Here is a 22,409-nt window from a genome sequence, read left to right as displayed (position 1 = left end):
TTTGTTACCAATAAATGCTGCAGATTAAGCAACAATAAACGAAAATAGCACATTTCCATTCAAGAATGTTCCTTAGACACCAGTGAGGGTTATTGCAGTCATTTTCAACTTGTATACACCTAAATTGTAACTTTTTGAATATTTTCTGATATTTTAAAATAATTTCAATCAAAGCTTTTAGGTCCGCTAATCATAATCCAGGTACATGTATTATTTTTAATGTCTGACAATCTGCTGAATAGAAAGGTAGGGTTATAATCAGCCCTGAGTAGAAGGATAAAAAGTATTTATAACATCCACATCTGCCTTCTGTTTCCTGGAGTATCTTCTGAAGGAAGTTTGGCTTGGGGTCCCAGTGAAGCATTCCTACTAGCCTGGCTTCTTCCTTAAGAAGCCTGTTCTTTTGTTAATGTTCTAAGTTGAATTTGCCAATATTGTCAACCTGCTAAGATATTAATACTGGGACCTATTATACTATCGGTGGCTCCTTTTCTTTACTAAACAAACCATAAATAAACTAGAAAGATTTATAAATAGACAAATTATGCACTGAATGAGGGGAAAAAAGAGGTCATTTGCATGCTGGCAAGTCTCACTGGATTGAAAGAGCTAGAAACAATACCATGCACAGCATCATAACAGGCTTTCATTCATAACTAAAATATCTGCAATTGCAAAGAGCTATTTAAAACATTTTCTGTTTCATGGTTGTTGTTTTTTTTTTATTATTTTACAAAAAGTTTTCTTGACTGTTTTATTTTGCTTTTTGATAGCCGGAACAATTATGAACACAAAACACAAAGACGTAAATGGATCTCATCCTTGCCTCCGCTCGCTGCGTGTATCACTTAGAGGCTGTTTAATTCTGCTTCTTATGCACAAACAGATACTTTGTTGTCCAAAAGTTTGCCAGGCTTGCAATGGAAGACAAGTTAAATGCCGGGACTTGGGTCTAACCACGGTACCGAAAGCCCTACCAAAGACTACAACGCTTTTATATTTAAATGGCAACAATATATCACACGTAAGCACTAATGAGTTCATAGAGCTTGAGAAACTTTCAGTTTTGTATTTGGACAATTCCAGTGTTTGTTACTTACATCCTGGAGCGTTTGCGTCTTTGAAAAAATTGTATTATTTGTATCTAAATGATAACTGCATCAAGCGTTTATATCCAGGAGTATTTGAAGGGCTTTCAGATCTCAACATTCTGCACCTCCAGAACAATCAGATAGTCTTCCTTCCTCCAGGCTTGTTTGGCCAACTAAAATCTGTCCGGTACTTAAGTCTTCAGAGAAACCACTTGTGTGTTCTTGGCAACAATACATTCTTTGGACTGATTAGCCTTCGGACGTTAAATTTATCCAACAATAATATTTCTCATATATCAGAGGCTGCGTTTCATCATCTTGAAGGCCTTGAAATTCTCTACCTTGAAGGTAACCATTTAATGCAAGTACCTACAAATGCTTTGGAAATACTAAAACATCTCAAAAGGCTCTCGCTGTCAAATAACCCTCTCGGATCAATACACAATTTTGCTTTTCAGGGCTTGGATTCTATGCAGTATTTATTTTTAGTGAATTCAAACATCCATACCATACACGAAAAAGCATTTTATGGCATAAACAACCTCAAACAATTAATTTTAAGCCGGAATGAGTTGAATACACTTGATTCAAAAACATTTACCTACTTAAATCATTTAATGTATCTGCAATTAGACAGAAATAACATATGGGCTATATCTGACAGTACATTTGAAGAAATGGGGGCTTCATTGAAAGTCCTTAACTTGGCTTTTAATAACATGACATTTCTGCAACCCAAAGTACTCCAGCCTCTGATTTCATTAACTCATTTCCAGGCAAATTATAATCCCTGGAATTGTGAATGTGATTTGCTTGGGATCAGAAACTTTTTGTTGTTATCTTCATTTACATTTTCCATTAATTGCCAGAATCCATCTCGGCTCCGTGGAAGGTCTCTGCGCAATATCAAGCAGAATGAAATAGAAAACTGTTTGAGTGTAAACACATTACCCCCAAAAGCCCAAGGTGTGGATTTACTGTCTACGGTTGCTATACACAGCCATGCGGAAAGCGCTACGTATATGCCTTTGTCGGATGCAAGCTCTGAAAGTTTCCAGGACGTTTCACTGTCAACATTGCCCACGTTTACTGAACCAACAAGTTCCAATGTGCCACGAAACACGTCAGAACTTGACCTTTTGCATGTGGAAATCCCACCAAAACACGTGCCAGCAAATTTAACCCAAGATGCTGGAAGCCGCTTCCCGCCAGCAGTAATTACTGTTTCTCTCAAACCTTTAGTGATATGCGAGCAGAAAGTGGAAAGTGTGAATCAGTCTTTTCACATCTTGCTCTCCTTCTTTGTGTTGTCTTGTGTTGTGATTATTTTACTCAGTGTTCAAATTTTTCGGTTAAGTAAAAAAACATCGGAAAACCAAGTAGACAATGTACTGGAGTATTACAGTTGCTATCAATCTAGCAGATACCAAATGACCGAACCCGTCAGGATTACGCCGCCAACTCCAGCACAGTGTTCAGAAATTGACCTTATCAGGCCACTTAAACAAGCCGCACCTGAGACCCAAGTCATCTTATTTGAGCACTCTGTTCTCTAAAATAAATCCAGGGGACATAAATAAAATCTCATGTTTATGTAGACGTGCGTGTTAAGATTTCTGTGCTCTCATGTTGTGAACAGAAATGTCTCTGCATGGTGTATCAAACCGGGTGTCTGTCCGATTGTTGTAAATTCTTTGAATCGGGTATTTCCCTAATAACATTGACGTTTTGGCCCTTTTAGCCCCGCTTTCCCTACTAAGTAGCTTTTGCGAGTGGACGCCGATAACACAAGCGTAAAACTCTGTTAATTAGCAAGTTGAAGCATGTTCTTGATAGAATCTAGAAAAAGCATTTATAAAAAGTACTGTTTTAAAAAATCACAATGTCTAAATTTTACTGGTATGTATTTTTGATAACATCAAAAAATAAAGACATAAAATTGGCAGCTGTTTTTTTCCCTCTCAATCATTAGATTTGACTAAGTTTTGTGCGCTAGTAGAGTTCAACGTGGTCCTCAAGCATTTCATTAGAAAATAAAGAAAAATGCTTGCCTCATTGCCTCCATTGACACACATAGATGTGCTGTTTCATCCTAGCAAGGCGGCATTTAAAAGAACAGTCATTGCTTTGTTATATTTTATATATATATATATAATAGACTGTACTGTGTATTTATCATGAAAATGGGGTTAAAGTGCTCTTTAAATCAGTTTATGGAAAATGTTTTTCCCACTCATAATCTCAATGCAGAAAGAGATCTTAAAGCAACCAAAATGCCTGCCTGAGTATGTAGCAGCCTTGTTGTTCATGTCAAGTGTTTTTATTTTTAAACTTTCTTAGTTCACTTATTTATATGGTGTAAAGTATAAATAATCCATACAAATCTAAATCTGCCAAACATCTGGAAAAACACTTCATACAATACACAAGTTCACATGGGATATTTTTCCAGATGAGAGCATTGATTTACCCTAAGCGTATTTGTTGATGTACTCATGGAGCACAATATTATTAAGGGTCTCATAACGTTTATATAGAGACATTACATATAAATCCCTTGAAGAATAAAGTGAAACTTTTTGTTCATTAAGTATTTTGGAGATTGTTTTTTTTTAAGGGTACTTTTTTGTAAAAAGAAAGTACGTGAAACATCATTGTACGTTTTTAAAAGTAACTATTTCTGAATCTGTACAGTTACAACTAGGTGCTTGGAAACCATTCTGATCAGAATACAAATACGCTTTTGTGCATTTTGATTCAAGGTTGGTGAAGAACAAGCATATTTACTTTATATACCTTTTTTTTTATTTTTAACAGTGTTATCCAGGATAAATTCTGTGGAATCATTAATATTTGCGTGGAAGGTCTTCATGATGTCATGACTGAGGATCCGGAGACAAGTGCTTATAAGGAGTAAGTGGCAGAATAGCAACATTAATTACATATTCTAAACTTAAGCAAACACTCCAGCCATTATATGTACTTTAATAGCTATGGTGATGGAAACACAGACAAAACGGAGAAAAAAAAAAAGATTTTGTGACTAAAGTTTCAGAAAAAAAAGAATAAGAAGATGGATCTGCTTAAGGAGATTGTATGTGTATATATATATATATATATATATATATATATATATATATATATAGCGCCATGGATAATTCTTATATATTGTAACAAGATGCGGGGTGTTGTTGTGGAAGGGGTATACATTCCCCCTCGATTTTGCAGGGTTTTATACGACATATAGGGCAGGCTGGTGCTCCACCCCGCAGTTTACATGCACCTGGACTGACAGGATCCAGGCCGGGAGTTTAAGCTGACTCCAATGCACTGGTCAGCTGCAAGTAATTAGCTGCACTGACTGCAATATAACCTGACCTTTTGGACAGAGGGGGAGAAAGAGAGAGAGTTTGTTTGGAAGCAGCAGGGCTGGCTATGCACAAAAGAGACCATCAAAAAGGTTGGTGGGATTACGGTTTGTTTTAGTTTAGACCCTTAGTAGTGAGGGAGTTATATGTTAGTAAGCGCTCAGACGAGCTAGGCTTTTGTTTGTAGGGAATTTGTGTACTATGTAATCCTGTAAATATCTTCATGCGTGGACTACAAATAAATCGTGGTTGATTACCTAACTGAGATGTGGCGTTAATACCCTGGAGGACCGTGCTGTTTGGTAGCCCGTGTGGGTGCAGGATCACAATATAGATAAAGATATATAATATTATGCACAAAGATATACATGTACCACACCAGAGGATCTACAAAGTTCAGGTATCCAGCACAATTTCATACACTCAGTCATCCGGACGTAGTCAGCAGGGACCTCATGAACCATGTAATCAGAGGCCAGGCTTGTACATGCAATATGTACTTTTTTTCTCTTTCTCTCATAAGGTTACCCAGCAATTGCTTTCAAGAAACACATTTAGGAAAGACTGCTTGTGTGTTGTTGCTCATCTAAAATCGATTGAATTTATTACATTTTTGGATTTAAAGATATTGACCACATGAATGTTCTCCAGATAAGATTGTTTTGGGATTAACCCTGTAGCCAGGTAATATGATGGCTACAGGGCTGAAAACCATTGATACTCTAGGGCTTATAAAGATGTGTAACACATGTTTTACGGAAGTCTGACATGTTGGTGCCATGAACTAATTATTATCTTCTTGGTTTAATTTATTTATTTTTTTTAGCTCAGTTGTATTTTTGATATAAGGGCAGCTTTTATCTTCTAGTGTAGGGTCTAATGGGTCTTGTCATATACAGGACTGTTGAGATCTATGGTATAGCAAGTTCCATGTAAAGCAATTATACACCTCGTAAATACACAATACGATTAATTTATTTCTCAAGAGCATTGGCCGCTACAGAAGAATACAGCGTCTTCACTAAATGAACAAACTTCATTTTAAAGAAATGGTAATGTTTGAATGGAAATAATTTAATCTGCAAAAGGGTTCAGAATGAAAAATGCACAAAAAAGACTGTCTTTGTCTTAATATCATATTGATTTAAACACTTTTTTAAAAGTCTTTTTTCCTTTTATCTCCAGACTGATATTGATTTCACATGAGGAATAATTAAATATTTAGCATATTCTTGTTGACAGACGAAGAACTGAAATCCAGCGTCATTAGGCTCTAAAACAGACCACATTTTTGGTTATCCCAGATTGAAAACAGGAGTCTGTATTAAAAATTCATAAAAATACATCAATTGATGTTTTAAGGTAGCGATCTACATGATTTATGGCCTGTTAGTGGTCATTGAGTCTTGGAGTTCAGCAAAACTGCTCTAAACCGTAAATTCATTTTTATAAAGAAAAGAAACGGTAACACAATAATGGAGCAGTTCTGTTGGGGTTTTTTTACATGAAATTTTAAAGGGGAAATCCCTCCGTATTTTTTCTTTTACTATAGTTTTAAAATATAGTGTCGTTTCCGGTTTATGACAGTGCCCACAGTTTTTATATAATCTTGACAAACACGCTGACTCCTTATCATACTTCTTTGTGGTTAATATAACTCCCAACATTTTAAATGACCAAAGAGAGAGACTTTTGTTTCAGGTGGTGTGGTTAGAGTTTGGGGCTTTGCGTGACTAGATATTTTTTGCTACAGTAAGTCAGTTAGATTTATTTGCAGTTGTCTAGTTTAAGTAAACAATTTAAAATGTAACAGTTTCCACTGTTTTCTAGGGCTGTAGAACCCTGGGATACACTTAAACATTTAGAGATAATACAAATAACAATAAACATAAAGGTGTAAGCGCACATGCCCCAATAAACAACCCTAGAGTATATCTCTGTATTTAAGTATACTTTTTATGTTTGGGGATATATAGGTTTTTATACCTAGTTTTCCTTATTTTAATAAAATAATCCAGAGAAAAGAACTGGGTGTATCCTTTACTGTCTGGAGTGGGTTCATAAGGAAGGCATCTTTTCGTTTACACCCCAAGTGGGCACCCTGAGCTGTTTATATAGAGCCTGTCCACAACTCTATCTCATAGAGGTCTAAACCACATTATATGCAAGTGTGTGTGTGTGTGTGTGTATGTGTGTATATATATATATATATATATATATATATATAATATACACACAGACATACTCTAAAATTGTTCATTGAGGAATGTGCGCTTACACCTTTGTTTATTGTTTTGTATTATTTGAGTGGAAATTTAGAGTGATTTTCTCACAAGGTGTGTTATTTGTTTTTTTTATATATTTAAAGATAATAGACAAGATTGATGGAGGGATTTAAGGCCAGAAGAGAGGCGCTCTCTCTCCTAAAGGGGTACACTTAGGAAGCTATGGGTTAACACCAGAATGTCTCAGTCTTAATCGCCTAGGCACCCTCTGACTATTTAAGGTTTAGTAGTCGTAGACATATGCCTATTAGCTTTGGCTTAGTAAGCGGCTCAGAGTGATGTTTGAGCTTGTAAATGTAAATCGAAATATTATTTGACTGCCTACAACGGTCCGGCTAAACAACATTTGTTGGAACAATGAGAAACAAAACCCGTTTCACTACATGTCTGTGTATAGCCCTGTCAGCAAATTATATATTTTTCACAAGAAAATCCTTTTTACCCTTTAATTGCTATGTAGTACATGTTTTGCAAAGTGGACATAGTCTCAACCTTATATCTCAAACATGGCGGCACCCCGTCCCCATCCACGTACAGTAATAGTCTGTTGATGGAGAAAGTCTCGTGTTTATAGACAGACGGTACACCTTTCTCTACACCACAGAGAAACCCAGCTGCTGATCATCATCTTAAAAACAGAAGAATAAAAAAAACAAGTCATTGTTAGAAGGAACAGGCACTCATATAGCTACTTGCTATCATGACAACCTATGTATATTAGTTGGACAGTATTTAATAAATTGTTTTTGATCCCTGCTAATTTAAAATGTAGTTATTGTGACCTTTTTGTTTTGCATATACAGGAATGTTAGAACATAAAATAGGGGGAACTGGTTCCAAAAAGCACATGGGAGAGAGTAGAAACATCTAGCACAAGGGGTAGAGTTAGGGACGTGTAACATGCTCTGCTATAATATAAACCAGAAATTTCCTCTGCTGGTTAAAAACAAATATATGCCTGCTTATTATACAGAAATGCCCCTCTTCCTATAGATTACACGTATAATGTGCTTTATTTACACTTCACGGTAATTGACTTAAAACATGCTTAGAAATGTATGGTTAACTTGAAACGGTCTTCTCTCAGGTTATCTTGTGAATTAAGATCATCTTTTTTTCCTGTAAAGAAGAGCATTGATGGCTGCGTTTATAAAAGTCATTATCGCTTCAATCTGTACAAAGCATTTTGACAGGACAGTATATAACCATGCCAGAAAGTGATTTGTTTCTAAAGATGCAAACTGAACGGGCATAAATATCAATCTGTGATCATGTCATCAAATTATTTGAAGTAACTGTAATGTGTTTAAGGGCTCAAGCTATATATCTAGGCATCCGGGGGCATAAGTAGAGGGATTGTGTCGAGGTATATCATCTATACGATGCAAATCTATAATGAAAAGCGCAATCGCATGCTCATCAGTATGCCCTTTACGTCAGCCGTTCCCATTTTGCTGTTAAATCTTTAATGTCGCATCATATTGTATATTGCTACTGAATTATTATTTGTTGCTTCCAGTGGAACTTCCTTCTACCGATGCCGTCTTATTTCCACCTGCATCCTTCTCATCACAACGTAACATTTTATATTAATAATTTGTTTCTTCAGCTAAATCAGCTAGATTAATTCAATTTCCTTAATAGCTAATACCAGTTCTGACCACATTCTGACATTTTAAAAATCCAGGATTTGCACGCGTCCTCTTCTAGCTATCCGTCAGTGTACGCAGCTGGCAGGTTGTTCCCAGCATTTGCTAAATCTTAGACCACGCCATGGAGACTTGCTTCAAAAAAGTACTATTCATAAATTAAACCCAATGAGTGCAAACCTACTAACGATTTTATCGAAGAAGTAGAGTTACAGGCTTAGAAAAGGGATTCACAAGGAGACAAAACCATATAAAATGTGGATTTTTTATTTTAAAGGGACATACCAGCATTGTGAACTTTAATGCATATAGTAGCTATTGAGTCCATCACATTTTTGTGATGTTCCTTTTGCAAATGCATGGGGGATTCTGCAGAACCCCTATCTATATATATATATATATATATACATACATACATACATACATACACACACACGCCTCTTCAAACCAACCCACACACACAAATGGCGTGCTAGAGATGTGTTTGCTGATTGGCTGTGACTGAGCGATGTTGTACACATATGCAGATTACTATTTCTGATTTAATTCCAGAGTCTGAATAATATAGATAAGCAACGCATCTGTTTGCCTATGTGCCTTGAACACACCTTCCAGTATCGTGTGTCACACAGCTGTTAAGCTGCAGGCAAACACAATGCTTAATGAATACATATTCAAGCGCACTGTGACAACTTCTTCAACTTCTCAGGGAATTAGACGGATTTCCGGGGATATCTTGGTGTGCTTCTGTCCTCGGTATCTGAAACTGCAAAAGAGAGCAAATGCAAATATTAATGAAAAAATATTCTACAACGTGTACAGTTCCATCTATTTTGCTTTCTTTTGTCTGTGCATCTCTTATTTTTTTTTTCCTTCTGGTTTTATCTACGAAAGGAATTATAAATACAAATGTTTAAATTGCATACAAAACCCCAAAACACATTCTGGTGACTGGGAAATAGCATTATTATATGAGTACGGCTAGCTTTCCACATCCTCCTCTGAATGTAATGTTATAAATACAGTATTGGAAACCTCATTCTAGTACTGCTGAATGTCCAAACCAATCCCAGAAATAATTCTTTCAAATCACATGACATTTTTTCCTTGCTCATATATTTTTAGGGAATGCTTAATTGTCATGGGACCCTAATGAGGGCACTGATTGAGTTGTTGCCATAGAAAGCAGAAAAGGCTTCTTAAAAGTGTCTATTGTTTTCATTTGATTAAAGAGTGAAGACTAAATTGATATAAGTTGATTAACACGTTTAGGGCGCCAAGCACATATATTGTAATTACGCTTAACGCACATCAATATGTTTTAGTATGCGTTCTTAGATTTATTACACTAAGTAGCAGTTATTGAAGTGACTATCTAGAAAGACAGTTTTTTGTTTTTTTTTTTGTTTTGTTTTTTAAATATCTAGGAGAGCCATTACCAGCTACATTTTTAAGTCCTCATGCAACAGGGCTATGATAGGAAAGCTAATGAACACAAATATTTTTGGGGCTAATGTAACCCCTGCAACACAAAGGAACAGTGTTACTACTAGATGGAACTTATTACTTAATATTTAGTCTTTTAACAAAAGAAAAATCCTTAAACGGCTAAAAATATATATATATATATATATATACACTATGAAATAGCAGCACCTAGTAAAAATCATCCACATTAAAAAATCATTAATAAGGCTTCATTGTATTATGTCTGTAGATCTCAAATTCATCAATATTAATGGGCCCCGAAAATAAATGATGGATTAAATTGATAAGTCAAATCCGTTTGTCATCATAAATAGGTTATACTTAAATTTAATATATATCACTCCTTCCCAAGGGCCTAACTTTGTTTACAAAAATAAAATATTCAAAGTTACCTTTTTAAATTGTATTTGGCACATTCATCAGGGCTGCTTTTCCTTCCCAGCTCAGCCCTGGTCCGCGGTACCAGATTGTTTTCAGTAGAGAAAATGAAAGTAGCAGCTGAGCATCCAAAAGTATCTCCAAGATACTAGATTTTAAGGAAATGGGTCTCTCAAAAGTAGAGATACATATTTTAAAAGATTTGGATATTTAGGTATATCATTGTATAAATTAGCTTGAAAAAAATGTATATTATTCAAAAAGCCTTTAATTGCAAACACTTGAGCCATTAAGTAAAGCCAAGAAGATAAATGTAAGGCTCCAAGCTGAATCCCTCATTCTAACTGTTAGAGGATCTCATCTTCAATTGATAAAGTATGGGTTTGAAATTGATTTTAAATTAAACCACTTATCAATCCTTATGAAGTAATAAGTATATTGGTAATTTTGGCCAGTTAGTCGTATCTCTCTCATCAGTCTTGTTTTCCCGGTCTCCTTTTTTCTGCTGCTATCCTTATTCGTTTTTTTCCCAGTAAGCTTTTTAGAATGTAATTTTAATGTTTCCTATTTGTAGCCAAGCTTATTTCTTTCTCTCACCACCCAAACATTTTCCCCAAATTTACCCCCAAAGGTTCTCACCCTGTACCAAATGCATTTTCTACCTGCAGCTTGTTTCCTTTTGTACCTTCGTTTTCCTTTTTCCCTGGCCATTATTCCACTAATCTAATTATAAATCTGCTGTCTATCCAACACATAGATAAATGAGTCCTGATATATTACATCATCTTTAATAAAATGTCCTTTTTTTTGTTTACATTTAATAACAAATATGTTTTTAATTATGTTTAGCGATAATGTAGTTTTTCAAAGTGCCTTAAGTGTAAGGTTCATAAGGGCATGTAAGACCATTTGTTTGCTTTTTTGTTAAAAATGCAGTTTCAATAAGTAGTCTCATTATCTAAATATATTTCTCATATTTGTGTTTTAGCTGCATGTTAATATCGATTACTGATGAACTCCAAGCCAGTGAAAGTGACGAGCCACCAACCGAACAAGATAAGAGGAAAAGGGTGGTAAGTTGATGTTAAAGAATAACGTTTTTTACTTTGAGACTCTAATGAGCAAAAAAATATATTGCTGCGAATATCAACTAAATCAGGTAAACATCAGAAAGTAAAGCATTTAACAAAACAAGGCTCGAAATCAAATAGCAACTACAAAGCTTCTTAAAATGAAAAGTATATGTTCATTCATACACTTAAAAAAAAAAAGTATGTGTATATATATATATGTATATGATACACACACACACAGTATTTTCTGCACAGTGAAGGGGCGTCAGTTATGATTACTTAGTCAAGGAATATCCAGACCATTGTTTTGATCTTCAAGGATTCTCCCTTTTGTGTTGTGGAGCCAAAAGATTGACATAAAGCAGAAATGTCAACCAGTTTGAGCCTGGCGTTTGTGGTGAGAAGGTTATTTTAAAGCTAGTTAAGGGATAATCAAGTATTGTGTCCGATAATATTGTAAGAGCCAACACTGCGTTATGAGGAACAGATCACGTCAGACTAACTTAAATGTGTTGTATGAAGAAGTGAGCAAATATATACTGTATTTGCTCGATTATAACTTATAATTATAAATAACCATCGTCTTATATTCAAGGTTGTCTTATAATCAGACCTCAAATAGAGGTGTAACTATAAGACTAAGTTCCCGATCCCCCACAGCGCTGCAGGGGGACCTGAACCCTCCTCTCTGGAAGCCATGTGCGCAGACAACCTCTGCTGCTACCCGACACTTCCGCCGGGGCTTCTTTGACGGAGCACTGGCGTGACGTGACCTTCCAGTGCTCAGTCAAAGAAGCTCCAGCGTGCGTGTCGGGTAGTAGCAGAGGTTGTCGGACATCCACCGGCTACCCCCACTTGACACCAGGGAGTCTGGAGCACAGGGGACAAGTCTAGGGATGCATCGTTTATTCGGGGGGGGGGGGGCATATAAGGCATATCGGGGCAGATTGGCAAATAGGGGGGAATAAGGCATATCTAAGGGGCAGAGTGGTAAATAGGGGGGTATAAGGCATTTCAGGGAGGCAGAGTGGCAAGTAGCAGGGTATAAGGCATATCTGGGCAGCAGGTTAGCAAATAAAAGGCAATAAAAACAAACAAAAATATTAAAAAGGATAAATAGCTTCTTATAGGGTAAATTTTGGTGGGCTTCGTCTTATAATCAAGCAAATACGGTAGATCAGAGAGTGGATGTATCATATAGACTGCATCTCAGGGAGCACTACAAAATCTTAATTCTAAAACAGATATAACATTCTAAGCCTCATAGTTATAGAAGGGGTTAAAATGAATTGGCTTTGCAATGGAACATTTGTCTCATTGGTTATAATAATGCCTTTTCAAAAACTGCATTAAAGGGTGTTTCTAGTTAGTGTGATGTTTAGATAATAATTGTAGAAAAAAACTATAGTCTTTTCATCTTTTATAAATGTATGAAGTCATTCTTCATATAAGAAGGATCTCTCCTTAGACCTTTTCAGTCTTTGTTATATTCTTATGTCGTTGTTACCAAACCTCTGGCATTCCAGTGTAACCATGTGTGTATTAGCCTTTTACAAGCTTTATCACAGCTAAAAGTACAAATTCTACCATAAGAAACAGGATGAGAATGATTTTGGAGTAATTGTAGACAGTTAAGTTAGTAAAAGAGTTCAATGTCAATCACCTGCTGCAAGTGTCAGCAATATATAAGAAGGGGTATTGATTAACAAGGAGAAAATTGGTTTGTATGAGGTATAACAACGGTAAGATCTCATAGTAAATATGCAATGCAAGACATTATGAAGCTTAAAATTATATGAAGTGGGCCGCAAAATTTAAAAGAAACATCTTAGTCACGAAGAAAGGCTAGAGAAGTTTGGCCTGGGTTTGATCATTGCTTTCAAAACAGTCATATGAAAGAATCAAGCCAAAGCTTAATTAACTTATTGAACCGCTTTTATCATGTGTTGTTGTTTATGCAATTTGTTGAATGTGAAGGGTTACAACTTATCTAATATAATTGTGTTCTGTCTTCAAGATGATGCCCCTGGGGCAAGAGTAGCATTAGATGGAAAAACTAGCAAAAAAGTTGTGTTTTGTTCCATACAGTTATTCATTTTTAAATAAAAAATATAACAGTCTGTGAATTAAATTATTTAGTGCTCCTAAATAAAAATGTCTTTATTTTAACCCGAGAATGGACTTCGCCCCCCTCCACTCACTCCACGTCTTTTTTTTTTTAACTGATTTTCTCCTCACTCCTACCTGTAACAGTTGTACTATTTTTCTATAATCAGTAATCCTCTTTGGGTACATAACCACATACAAGTTGAAAAACATCTACCTATGAATCCTGCCATTTTATTATATACAGACGTTTTAACTTATCATTACTCTTACACTTCACCATCTCTGTGCTAATTAAAACAGTTTCCAAGAAAACCCTTTCTTTGGAGCTGCCGGGAGGTCTCATTCTGTACACACAATTGTGCTATTTCCCCTCTCTCTATGCGGGATGTGATGTTTAATCTGTGGGGTGTTAGTGTAGGCAGACATGAAAGCTGCTAGCTAACCATTTAATTAGAACAAATGAGAAAATGAATAGCTTTTAATGAGTTTGCAGTTTATTATCAGAATATCATTAATGGAGACGTACCCACATTTGATGCTGTGAGTCATTTTTTCTCTTGTATATATGTGTCTATCCTGTCTATCTATCTATCTATCTACATAGATAGAAGATTTTCTTTGTATCTATTAAATTGTGATTTTCTGGCATAAAAACATGTCAATGAAATTCTAATTGAAATATGCTTGTGGCTGTTTTCATAAGGTTAGGGAGCTAAATAACTTTGTACTGATAGTTGTATATGTCAGTGTTTCTAAGCAAGTGAATTGGTCCAAGTACAAGTAATTGCTTCCGTTTGATCATTTCATTCTGGTGTGTATTAACTATGTGCAGTGTGAACTCCCTATTGTTACTGTGGTTGCGTAAAACCAACCTGACGGACATATTTGCAGTCGTTATCAATATGCTGCCTGTCGGTGCTTGCATAGGGATAAGGTGTAAAGATTTAAATTTCATCTGCACATTTCCGTTTTTATTATGCATCTCGCAACACCTTAGGCTCAGTTTACAGGAAACGGCCCCGTCGATCCTCTGTCAGCTTTTAAAATCATCAGATAACAAGGAGCATCCTTAAAGACCTGTTAACCTGCTACAGCTCCAAGAAGTTTTTCCACCCTCCGGTGGAAGCTCATATATCCTTGCAGCTGTAGAAGAATGAGCAAAAGAGGCTGAATGAGTCCAGCATACAAGCTCTGCTGAGTTATAGTAATTAAACCATCTTACAACACTTAAAAATGCAAAGCTTAGGGAAAGTATAGAAAAGAAACGCCACATTTGACAGCAGAGAAAAACCAGTTGTACTTAATGAGTAATGCAAATTGCAGATTATTAACAAACAATGAATTTCCACTAAAGCCAAAGATAATGTCACAAATAATGAGAACAATAAAATAATTTCTCGCTTCCTTCCTCTTAGTACATGCCCTTTTACAATATTTCATTAAAAGAGCAGTTGCATGCTTTATGTTGAAATCTCTTCATTTGTAGTATGTTTTTCTGCATGCTGTAACCTGCAGTTGTATATCTAATCAATGGAAACACAAATTGAAGTTGAAGTCATAAATATAATGAAGATTCAAAAATAGGCATCAAATTTCCTTATGAAACAATAAAAATCTGCTTAATGGTAAAAAGTCAAACTTTTGCGTACTGATTTTTTTTTTTTTTGTATTGGATTTTTTATTCTTAGCTTGTTAGGGTCATTTGATTATATACCGTTATGGTGCTAACCAATCTGTTAGATCTTCATTGCCTGCATTCTGACATCGCTTGTTCATTAATTATCTCATGTATTGTGACACCCTGCTGGCTGGCATTCTACTCTATCTATTACAGTCTATAAGAATACTGCTGCTGGGCTTATCCGTTAACCTTCACATATGCTGTGACATTTTGTGAAGCCCTTTGCTGGATTCCCACCGCATCAGACGTTCTAGGTTTAAAGTCACAGTCCTCGTATAGAAAGCCCTTCATGATTCTGATGAGCACCAAGCATTTGTGCCCTCACTATAAAATATTCCCTTGCCCTTTGCTTATGCTCAAATAGGTTCCTCTGGCTCTCCTCACCTGTCTAGTCTTCTTGTTCACAGGCTGCCCCAAATAGTTAGAACCTCTTTCCAGCTAACCTCTAGCTTTCGCCTTCCCTCAGTGATGTTTACAAATGTAAAAATGCATTATTTTTATTAGTCTACTATAAATAGTATATATATTTTATATAACATATTAGGATTTGCATGAATATTCCTTTACATTAAATTACTCTTCTGATATTAGTAACTGTCCATTGGTGGAAGCTAACTGCCTCAGGTGGTATTCAGGTGAAGTGGGGAGGGGGGAATTTAATTTATATTTTACATTTGCCACCTTTCCCTGCAGAAACATGCTTTTTGGTCCCTTTGAAACCAAATAATTGCACCGATTAATAAGAAAAAGCACATAATATATTTTGTGCCAGTATATTTAGTTATAATAGCATTCCCATTATTCATTTTAACATTAAAACACAATTTCAAAATGTACTGCTTTGCTTTCTGTTTTCAAACCGTTCTATTATTTACGTACGGCTTTTATAGTTGCCGTGCATTTGCCATAATCAGCTCTTTTGTCGTAGCCAGGTCTACTAGGCAGACATATTGTTTCATTATTATACCGTGGTAAATGGATCACCCAGAGGGGCTCACTGATGAAGTAAGGGACTTCATTAGGTAAACAGGACTTTGTGTTACCATAAAGAATGAGTTTAGTGTGGTGTTTGAGAAGAGGAAGTCACCCAAAGTGTCACATGGCTGACTAAAATGGCAGCCTTCTGTTCTGCAGATAAACAATTTTTAGAAATCAAAATTAATTAAAACCCACTATTCTTCAAAGCTAAACTTTTTTTTTTTGTACTGTATTTAGTGCACACAAAATGTGTGGGGATTCTTCTTTAAGAATAATAGTGATATGCAATGTAAAGTGCAATTTTTTTGGTCTATGTGATAGACAATGATAACTATAATGTATAAAATGCTACACATTTTTTTGTTAACTAGTGGAATTGGAAGTATCCCCTCCATTAACACCCACAGATGATGGATGAGCTAATATTAGAAACAAATATGTAGCATGCTCTTCTATTAATAAAGGTCATCTCTAGGAGTCCTAGAAACAGGAAGAAACAAGCTCCGTCTGCCTTAGATCTCTAATTAATGTAGGATTCCATCTCGTTCCTCTGGATACCGTTAACATTCATTGCGTAATGTCTGCTGATCCTAATTAATTGATGAACATGTTATAAGTTTTGCATATATTTCATGGAATGTATTTGACGATGACCCCAAAAGTATGTTTTAGTTCTGTCGGTTGCAATGCCGTTGTTAAGTCAGTGGCTACACAGATTGCGCCTGTGTTCTGTGTATGTCTTCATTAAACTATTAAAGTATGTCTGTCTTTAATTGGTTAGCTTTTCATCATGTACTCAAAACACAAGAAATGCGTGGATTTATGAAGCCTATCCTGTCTCCCTTGTGTGCCTCTGACATTTCAGAAACATTTTTTAGATTGGCATAAATGATGTAGTTATCAAAGGTTTTAAGTTTCCTGTCTTAAAGTTCACAACTCTTAAGTACACTGGAGTATCAGAGTTTTGGTAATGACATAATTTATAACATTGTTATATACTCATTCTAATGACACAATCTTCCTTACCATACCAGGCTCATGATTTAACTTTTTTGATTAAGAAATCTCTTTTTGTCTAGAATGTTTGTATCCATTTAATTTCACTTGTATTTAAACAGTTTATCAAGAACGGTGTAATAATTCTGTTTCCTTTTATATGGATTGGTTGGGTTTTTTTCAACCACAAAAATAGTGTTTTAGAAATTTTACTAAGATTTTGTTGTTTTTTTTCAGATATATTTGGGGTTTTTACTAATGTTTTTACAATTTTGTTTTTCTTTGTTGCTAAATATCAGTAACAAAAATTCTGCATTGCACCTTTTTTGTAAGAAAAGACAAAAACCTTAATATTTCCATAATTACAGACAAGGAATGTACCTGAAACCTTTATTCATGTTTACAAAAACAAAGCAGAAATAAATGACCTGTAAATTAGATAGCATTCATGTCAAACCTAAGCCTGTATAGTAGCACCTTGCATGGCGCCAGCTTTCTCTTATATAAAATAATGTATTGAACAAACATGTCATAGAATGTTTACCCGATGTTTAAATTCCATTAAGGGAACTCCTGCTGTGAGAATGAAGCCGATTTATTGAGACTTCCCAGCTGCTGCGACTCATTAATTAATACAGGTTGTAATTAAACCCTAAGCTAGTCATGTAAAATATTTTAACTTGTATTTCTACTTAATAATGGCTCTTGTCAGTTCCTGATTGACATTTAAACTTCTGAAGTTTAATGACAGCATTTGCAGTAATATTGGAAAAGTGCTGCTCCTGTGTATCATACTCTGCTTCCACGCTAAGCACCATTGAAGCAGTACATTGGAAATTTCATTTATGGTATGCTTATATAGACCTTTAGTAAAATGTTAAAATAAAACAAAACGCACGGGCCATCCGCAGAATGATGTATTTTATGTGTTAGATTAATGGGGTTAACGTAGGAAGCCCAACAATGTCATAAAATGCCACCTTCCATTTGTGAATGCAGTGGGGCCACGAATGAAATGCAATTCTGGTGAAAAATCTGGAGAAATAATCAGAAACGTAGCCTTGCATGGTTATGGTTATTGCTCCACTTTGCACAAGAATTGCTTGTTAGATGTCACCCCTAATATGCTGTAGCTATCATGGAAATATATGTCCTCTTTAACCCTTTGAGCGCCAGGAGTCAAGACATTTTTATTTTGCTATTTGTGAGTGTTAAGTGACGACCATGTAAGCAGTTTACACGTTACCTAAGGAAACCTTTATTAAGCTTTTCATAGATTCCTAAATTAAGGAAAACTGTGCACCCTTTCACATGATATAATGGTAAAAAAGCTACAATGTTGCCTGGTTTTCCCACATATATGTGAAACCAAACAGAATAAGTAACAAGCTAATGTTATCAAAATCCCACACTCCTTTAGTGAATGAGTCATATATGTAGTGAATTGTGCATGTTGATTGCAGCCGCCGCGGTCCATGTGTGACAGTACACGACATTTCGTAAGGTAGGCACAAATAAAAAGGGTTACGTTCCATAATGTTATAAAATATAGTTAGTAAACACGCATTTTCACAAGTATACCAACTTTCCTGCACCTCTGGTGCACCAGGTGTTTTGGGCTATAGCTCACTCTCATCATTCTAGTTAGGAGTAATGGGAGTTATTTAAAGAGAGATCAGCCTGCCTGCTCCATGGGAGGATTGCTACCTAGTATGTTTCCCATTAGCAAATGCACGGAGGCATGCGTCGTAATTCCCCCATGCATTTGAGGTTTCCCTCCCCAGATCCTTGGCTTGCAGGAGATGCTTTCAGCTGAACACATCTCCTGCATGCACAGTGTACTTGCAAGTCTGGAGCTCCAGCTTCTCTTAAAGTAAGTGCATTTTTTTATTTAGCTAAGGAATGTATATTAAGTTACTTACAAAGTACTTTAATATACCTTCTTTGTTGGGGCATGTTCCAGTTAATATACACCTGAATTTATGCTGGAAAGGGTTTTACTGTCAGGCAGCAGAGCCATTTGGCAGCTCCATGTAATTTATGACATCAAGATTAGCTCATTCTTCTACATCATTTGCCTTAGTCACTCTCACCCCATGCCCTAGAAGAGTTTGTCTTCCCAGGAGCATATTTTGAGTTAAAAAAAGAGACTCTAAATTACTTACCAGTCAGTGTTCCCAGGTATTTGTTATTCATCTTGGTCATGAACCTAGCAAATGTTTCTACAAACCAATTTAAAAGTATTGTTTCAGTATATAAATAAATGTGATGTAAATGTTAACAAGCACACATCTAAATGCTCTGTGTGATGAAGCCGACACGTAATATCTGAAACAAATTTATTGAGCATAGTTTGCACGTTGCGGTATGTGTATTAAAGCTTTTTTCTGTAATTGTAATCCGTGTTTTCGCCGAGCAGATGTGATTTTGTGTGGCTTTTTGTTCCCCTATGTCCAAGTTTTTTCTGCAGTGGGCCACTTCATCAGAATTGTATACGTGCGAGGGCCGCACTCATTTTTCACTGGGAGAAAATACGGCCTTTAATAAGATATGCAGATTAAAATAAAGTAAATGACACAAAACCTTTACTTTTCCTCTCACTGATTTCTGGGATTTCTGGGCCTACAAATTCAGGATTCTGGATAAGTAAAAATAAAATAGTTCTATTTATTTTAGGGATACACTAAAATGAAAATTCTGGACCAAAACCGAAAATTCAGGGTTCACTCAGCCGAAACTGAAAGTGACCCCCCCACACACGTTTAATAAAAGTAAGTTATACACCAAAATTGTACAAAAAATTTATATATTATGATTAACAGCAATCTCAGGCAAACCCAGATTCCAGCATGTACTGGTTGGCTGGGCATTGTACCGGTATTTTTTGTCCAATTTTAGTGTGTAACCACACTTTTAATAAAAGTAACACACCACAATTGGACAAAAAAAATCAACAATATGACTTGGCATGATAGGAGTGTGATTGCTAACAGCAAACACACTCTTTTTATACCCAGGCAACCAGTGAATGCTGGAACCTAGGCATGATGGGACTGTGATTGCTGTTAGATTGCTGTTAACAATCACACTCCTATCATCCCAAGTCAGCCAATACATGCTGGTACAAGATGGCTGTAAGTGCAGACCCCATACTGTTGGCAGCATCAATACACAAGGGGGGCAGCTAGCCAGGTTTCAGCATGTACTGGCTGACTTGGCATGATAGGAGTGTGATTGCTAACGGCAAACACACTCTTTTTATACCCAGGCAACCAGTAAATGCTGGAACCTAGGCATGATGGGACTGTGATTGCTGTTAGCAATCACACTCCTATCATCCCAAGTCAGCCAATATGTGCTGGCAGCATCAATACACAAGGGGGGCAGCTAGCCAGGTTTCAGCATGTACTGGCTGACTTGGCATGATAGGAGTGTGATTCCTAACAGCAATCACAGTCCCATCATGCCTAGGTTCCAGCACTTACACATCCATGCTATCACACACACACACTCATTCATTCATTCACAGATTCATTCCCTCAATCAGACATACTCATTCACACAACTTACCCCACCCCCTTACCTGCTCTACAGCTCTCGATGCCGCTCACAGATTTCAGCAGGGGGCGCGGCCTCCCTCGTTCTCCCCACAGAGGAAGCAGGATTGGAGCAGAGAATAGACCCTCCCACAAGTAAGCAGCAGGGCTCTTGTGATCCTGGCTGCCGATCTCACGCGGGCCGCATTTGGCCCTGGTCTAGACTGTGATTCATTAACAGCTTGTTAGGAGACTTAGGCCGCATGTTGGACGCCCCTGCCCTATGGCATGCCAAGTTCTTTGTTCTGGCGCACAGCCAGATTGTCGGCTAACAGGTAAATTTTTTAAAACCCAACCCAAAATAAAAGGGAGCGCAAGGTCTGTTCCTACAAGTCTCTGTTTCAGTGCTCCATCCCGAAGCGTGGTGGCTATTGATGCTGAGCGTCGGGATATGATGTCATAACCCGACACTCAACACTTCCTCTGGATATTGGTGTGAATTTGGAGCAGCCACATCATTTGCTTATAGCAGCACATTGCATTATAGCTTGTACTACTCCAAGTACTGAGAGTATTCCAATTTTTTTCTCTTTATGGAGTTTACGATATAAGAAAAAAAGGGTTAAACATAATGCAGATTATGCTTCAAATTGCTGAATTTATCTCCAACAGAATCATATATAGCTATGTCTTGTTAAAATAAGCTTTCTCTGTCATTGGTGATGCATGCAAGTGTGTGTATAGATAGATCTATAGATAGATATAATATATGTGTGTATTTGAGTGTAAGTATATGCTTGTGTATGTGTGATTTTTTTTTTTTTTTTCTTTTCTGAAAGGTGAAAACAACGCTGCACTATTCTTCCATTACTGCACTAACTGATAATTTGTGAAATTAGGAAATTAAGTTGTAGAAGTATAGAACATTTCAGTTCTGCTTCCCAGAGTCAAGCAATTAAGCAAAAAGTGAATGCTGTTTATGATCCTTTTTTAGTTGTTAAACAAACCTATGCCAGTCTAGAAGCCCCATAAAAATATTAGTCCTTGCAAAACATTAATTGCATTAATACGTTCATATTGTTATCGTGAAAATGAAATTTTTAGGTTATCGTAGAAACTATAAAAGCTTCCTATCTGTCCCATCAACAGTACTAAAAATGAGGCTGCTATTGGTGCACTTCTTAAAAGTGTTCAGTAGAGTAGGTTTAACAGTACCTTTAAAGAAGAACTGTGTCTGTCTCAATTTTAAGCTATATTTATTTGAATATATTTAACTATTTTAATTTATTGAAACAAGTCAAAGGCCGTGCTTTCTCAGTGACATTTTGGAGACATTTAGTACAAAGTTAACATTATAATAAAGAAAGAAGTTTGTATTCAAGTGCCTCTTTACCTAATGTACCGATTTGTCTTAGTCTTCCAAAACTAGCTGTTTATGTTACAAATGTTATACAAATAAAAGATAATAATGAATAATCATACACAGCCTGAGAACAGACATTTAGTTTGCTGTTCCCATGAATTCACGCATAGGATGCAGATTCATGCATGTTACTTGGCAGTAATTAAGTACTTAAGGTTTCATAAATAGATATTTTTTGTTCAGCATCGTTTTCATGAAGAGTTTGACACTCTTAGTTTATATACAGATACACTAATGCCACGGAAGGGAGACTTTACTCTGTCCGTGAACCAACCAGAGTTTATTCTTTAACGTTCCAGATCTTTTCTCCTAATTCATTTAGTTTGTCTAGTTTTGCTTTAAGTCTACCTGATC

General features: G+C 36.2%; 2 protein-coding genes across 2 annotated transcripts in view; both read left to right on the top strand.

Moving 5' to 3' along the window:
• The window catches only part of LOC149285519 (importin-11-like), a 176,951-nt gene that overhangs the window by 119,354 nt on the left and 35,188 nt on the right, over window positions 1-22,409 (top strand). Inside the window, exons 27-28 of the mRNA XM_089495279.1 lie at window positions 3,909-4,004; window positions 11,248-11,332. Coding sequence (XP_089351405.1) covers window positions 3,909-4,004; window positions 11,248-11,332 — 181 coding nt within the window. The remainder of the gene's footprint in view (window positions 1-3,908; window positions 4,005-11,247; window positions 11,333-22,409) is intronic.
• On the top strand, window positions 785-2,647 carry LRRC70 (leucine rich repeat containing 70). Its single transcript, XM_089495234.1, has one exon. The coding sequence runs from the start codon at window positions 785-787 to the stop codon at window positions 2,645-2,647; it is 1,863 nt and encodes a 620-aa protein (XP_089351360.1).

The sequence above is a fragment of the Sceloporus occidentalis genome, unplaced genomic scaffold (assembly GCF_023333645.1).
Source record: "Sceloporus occidentalis isolate IW3139 unplaced genomic scaffold, rSceOcc1.0.p SCAF_78, whole genome shotgun sequence".
NCBI classification, from domain to species: Eukaryota; Metazoa; Chordata; class Lepidosauria; order Squamata; family Phrynosomatidae; genus Sceloporus; species Sceloporus occidentalis.
Note: the sequence above shows the minus strand (reverse complement) of the source record. Positions and strands in the feature narration are given on the sequence as shown.

Coding starts and splice junctions, on each gene's coding strand:
- LRRC70 (XM_089495234.1), top strand. CDS start 785: ATGAACACAAAACACAAAGACGTAAATGGATCTCATCCTTGCCTCCGC.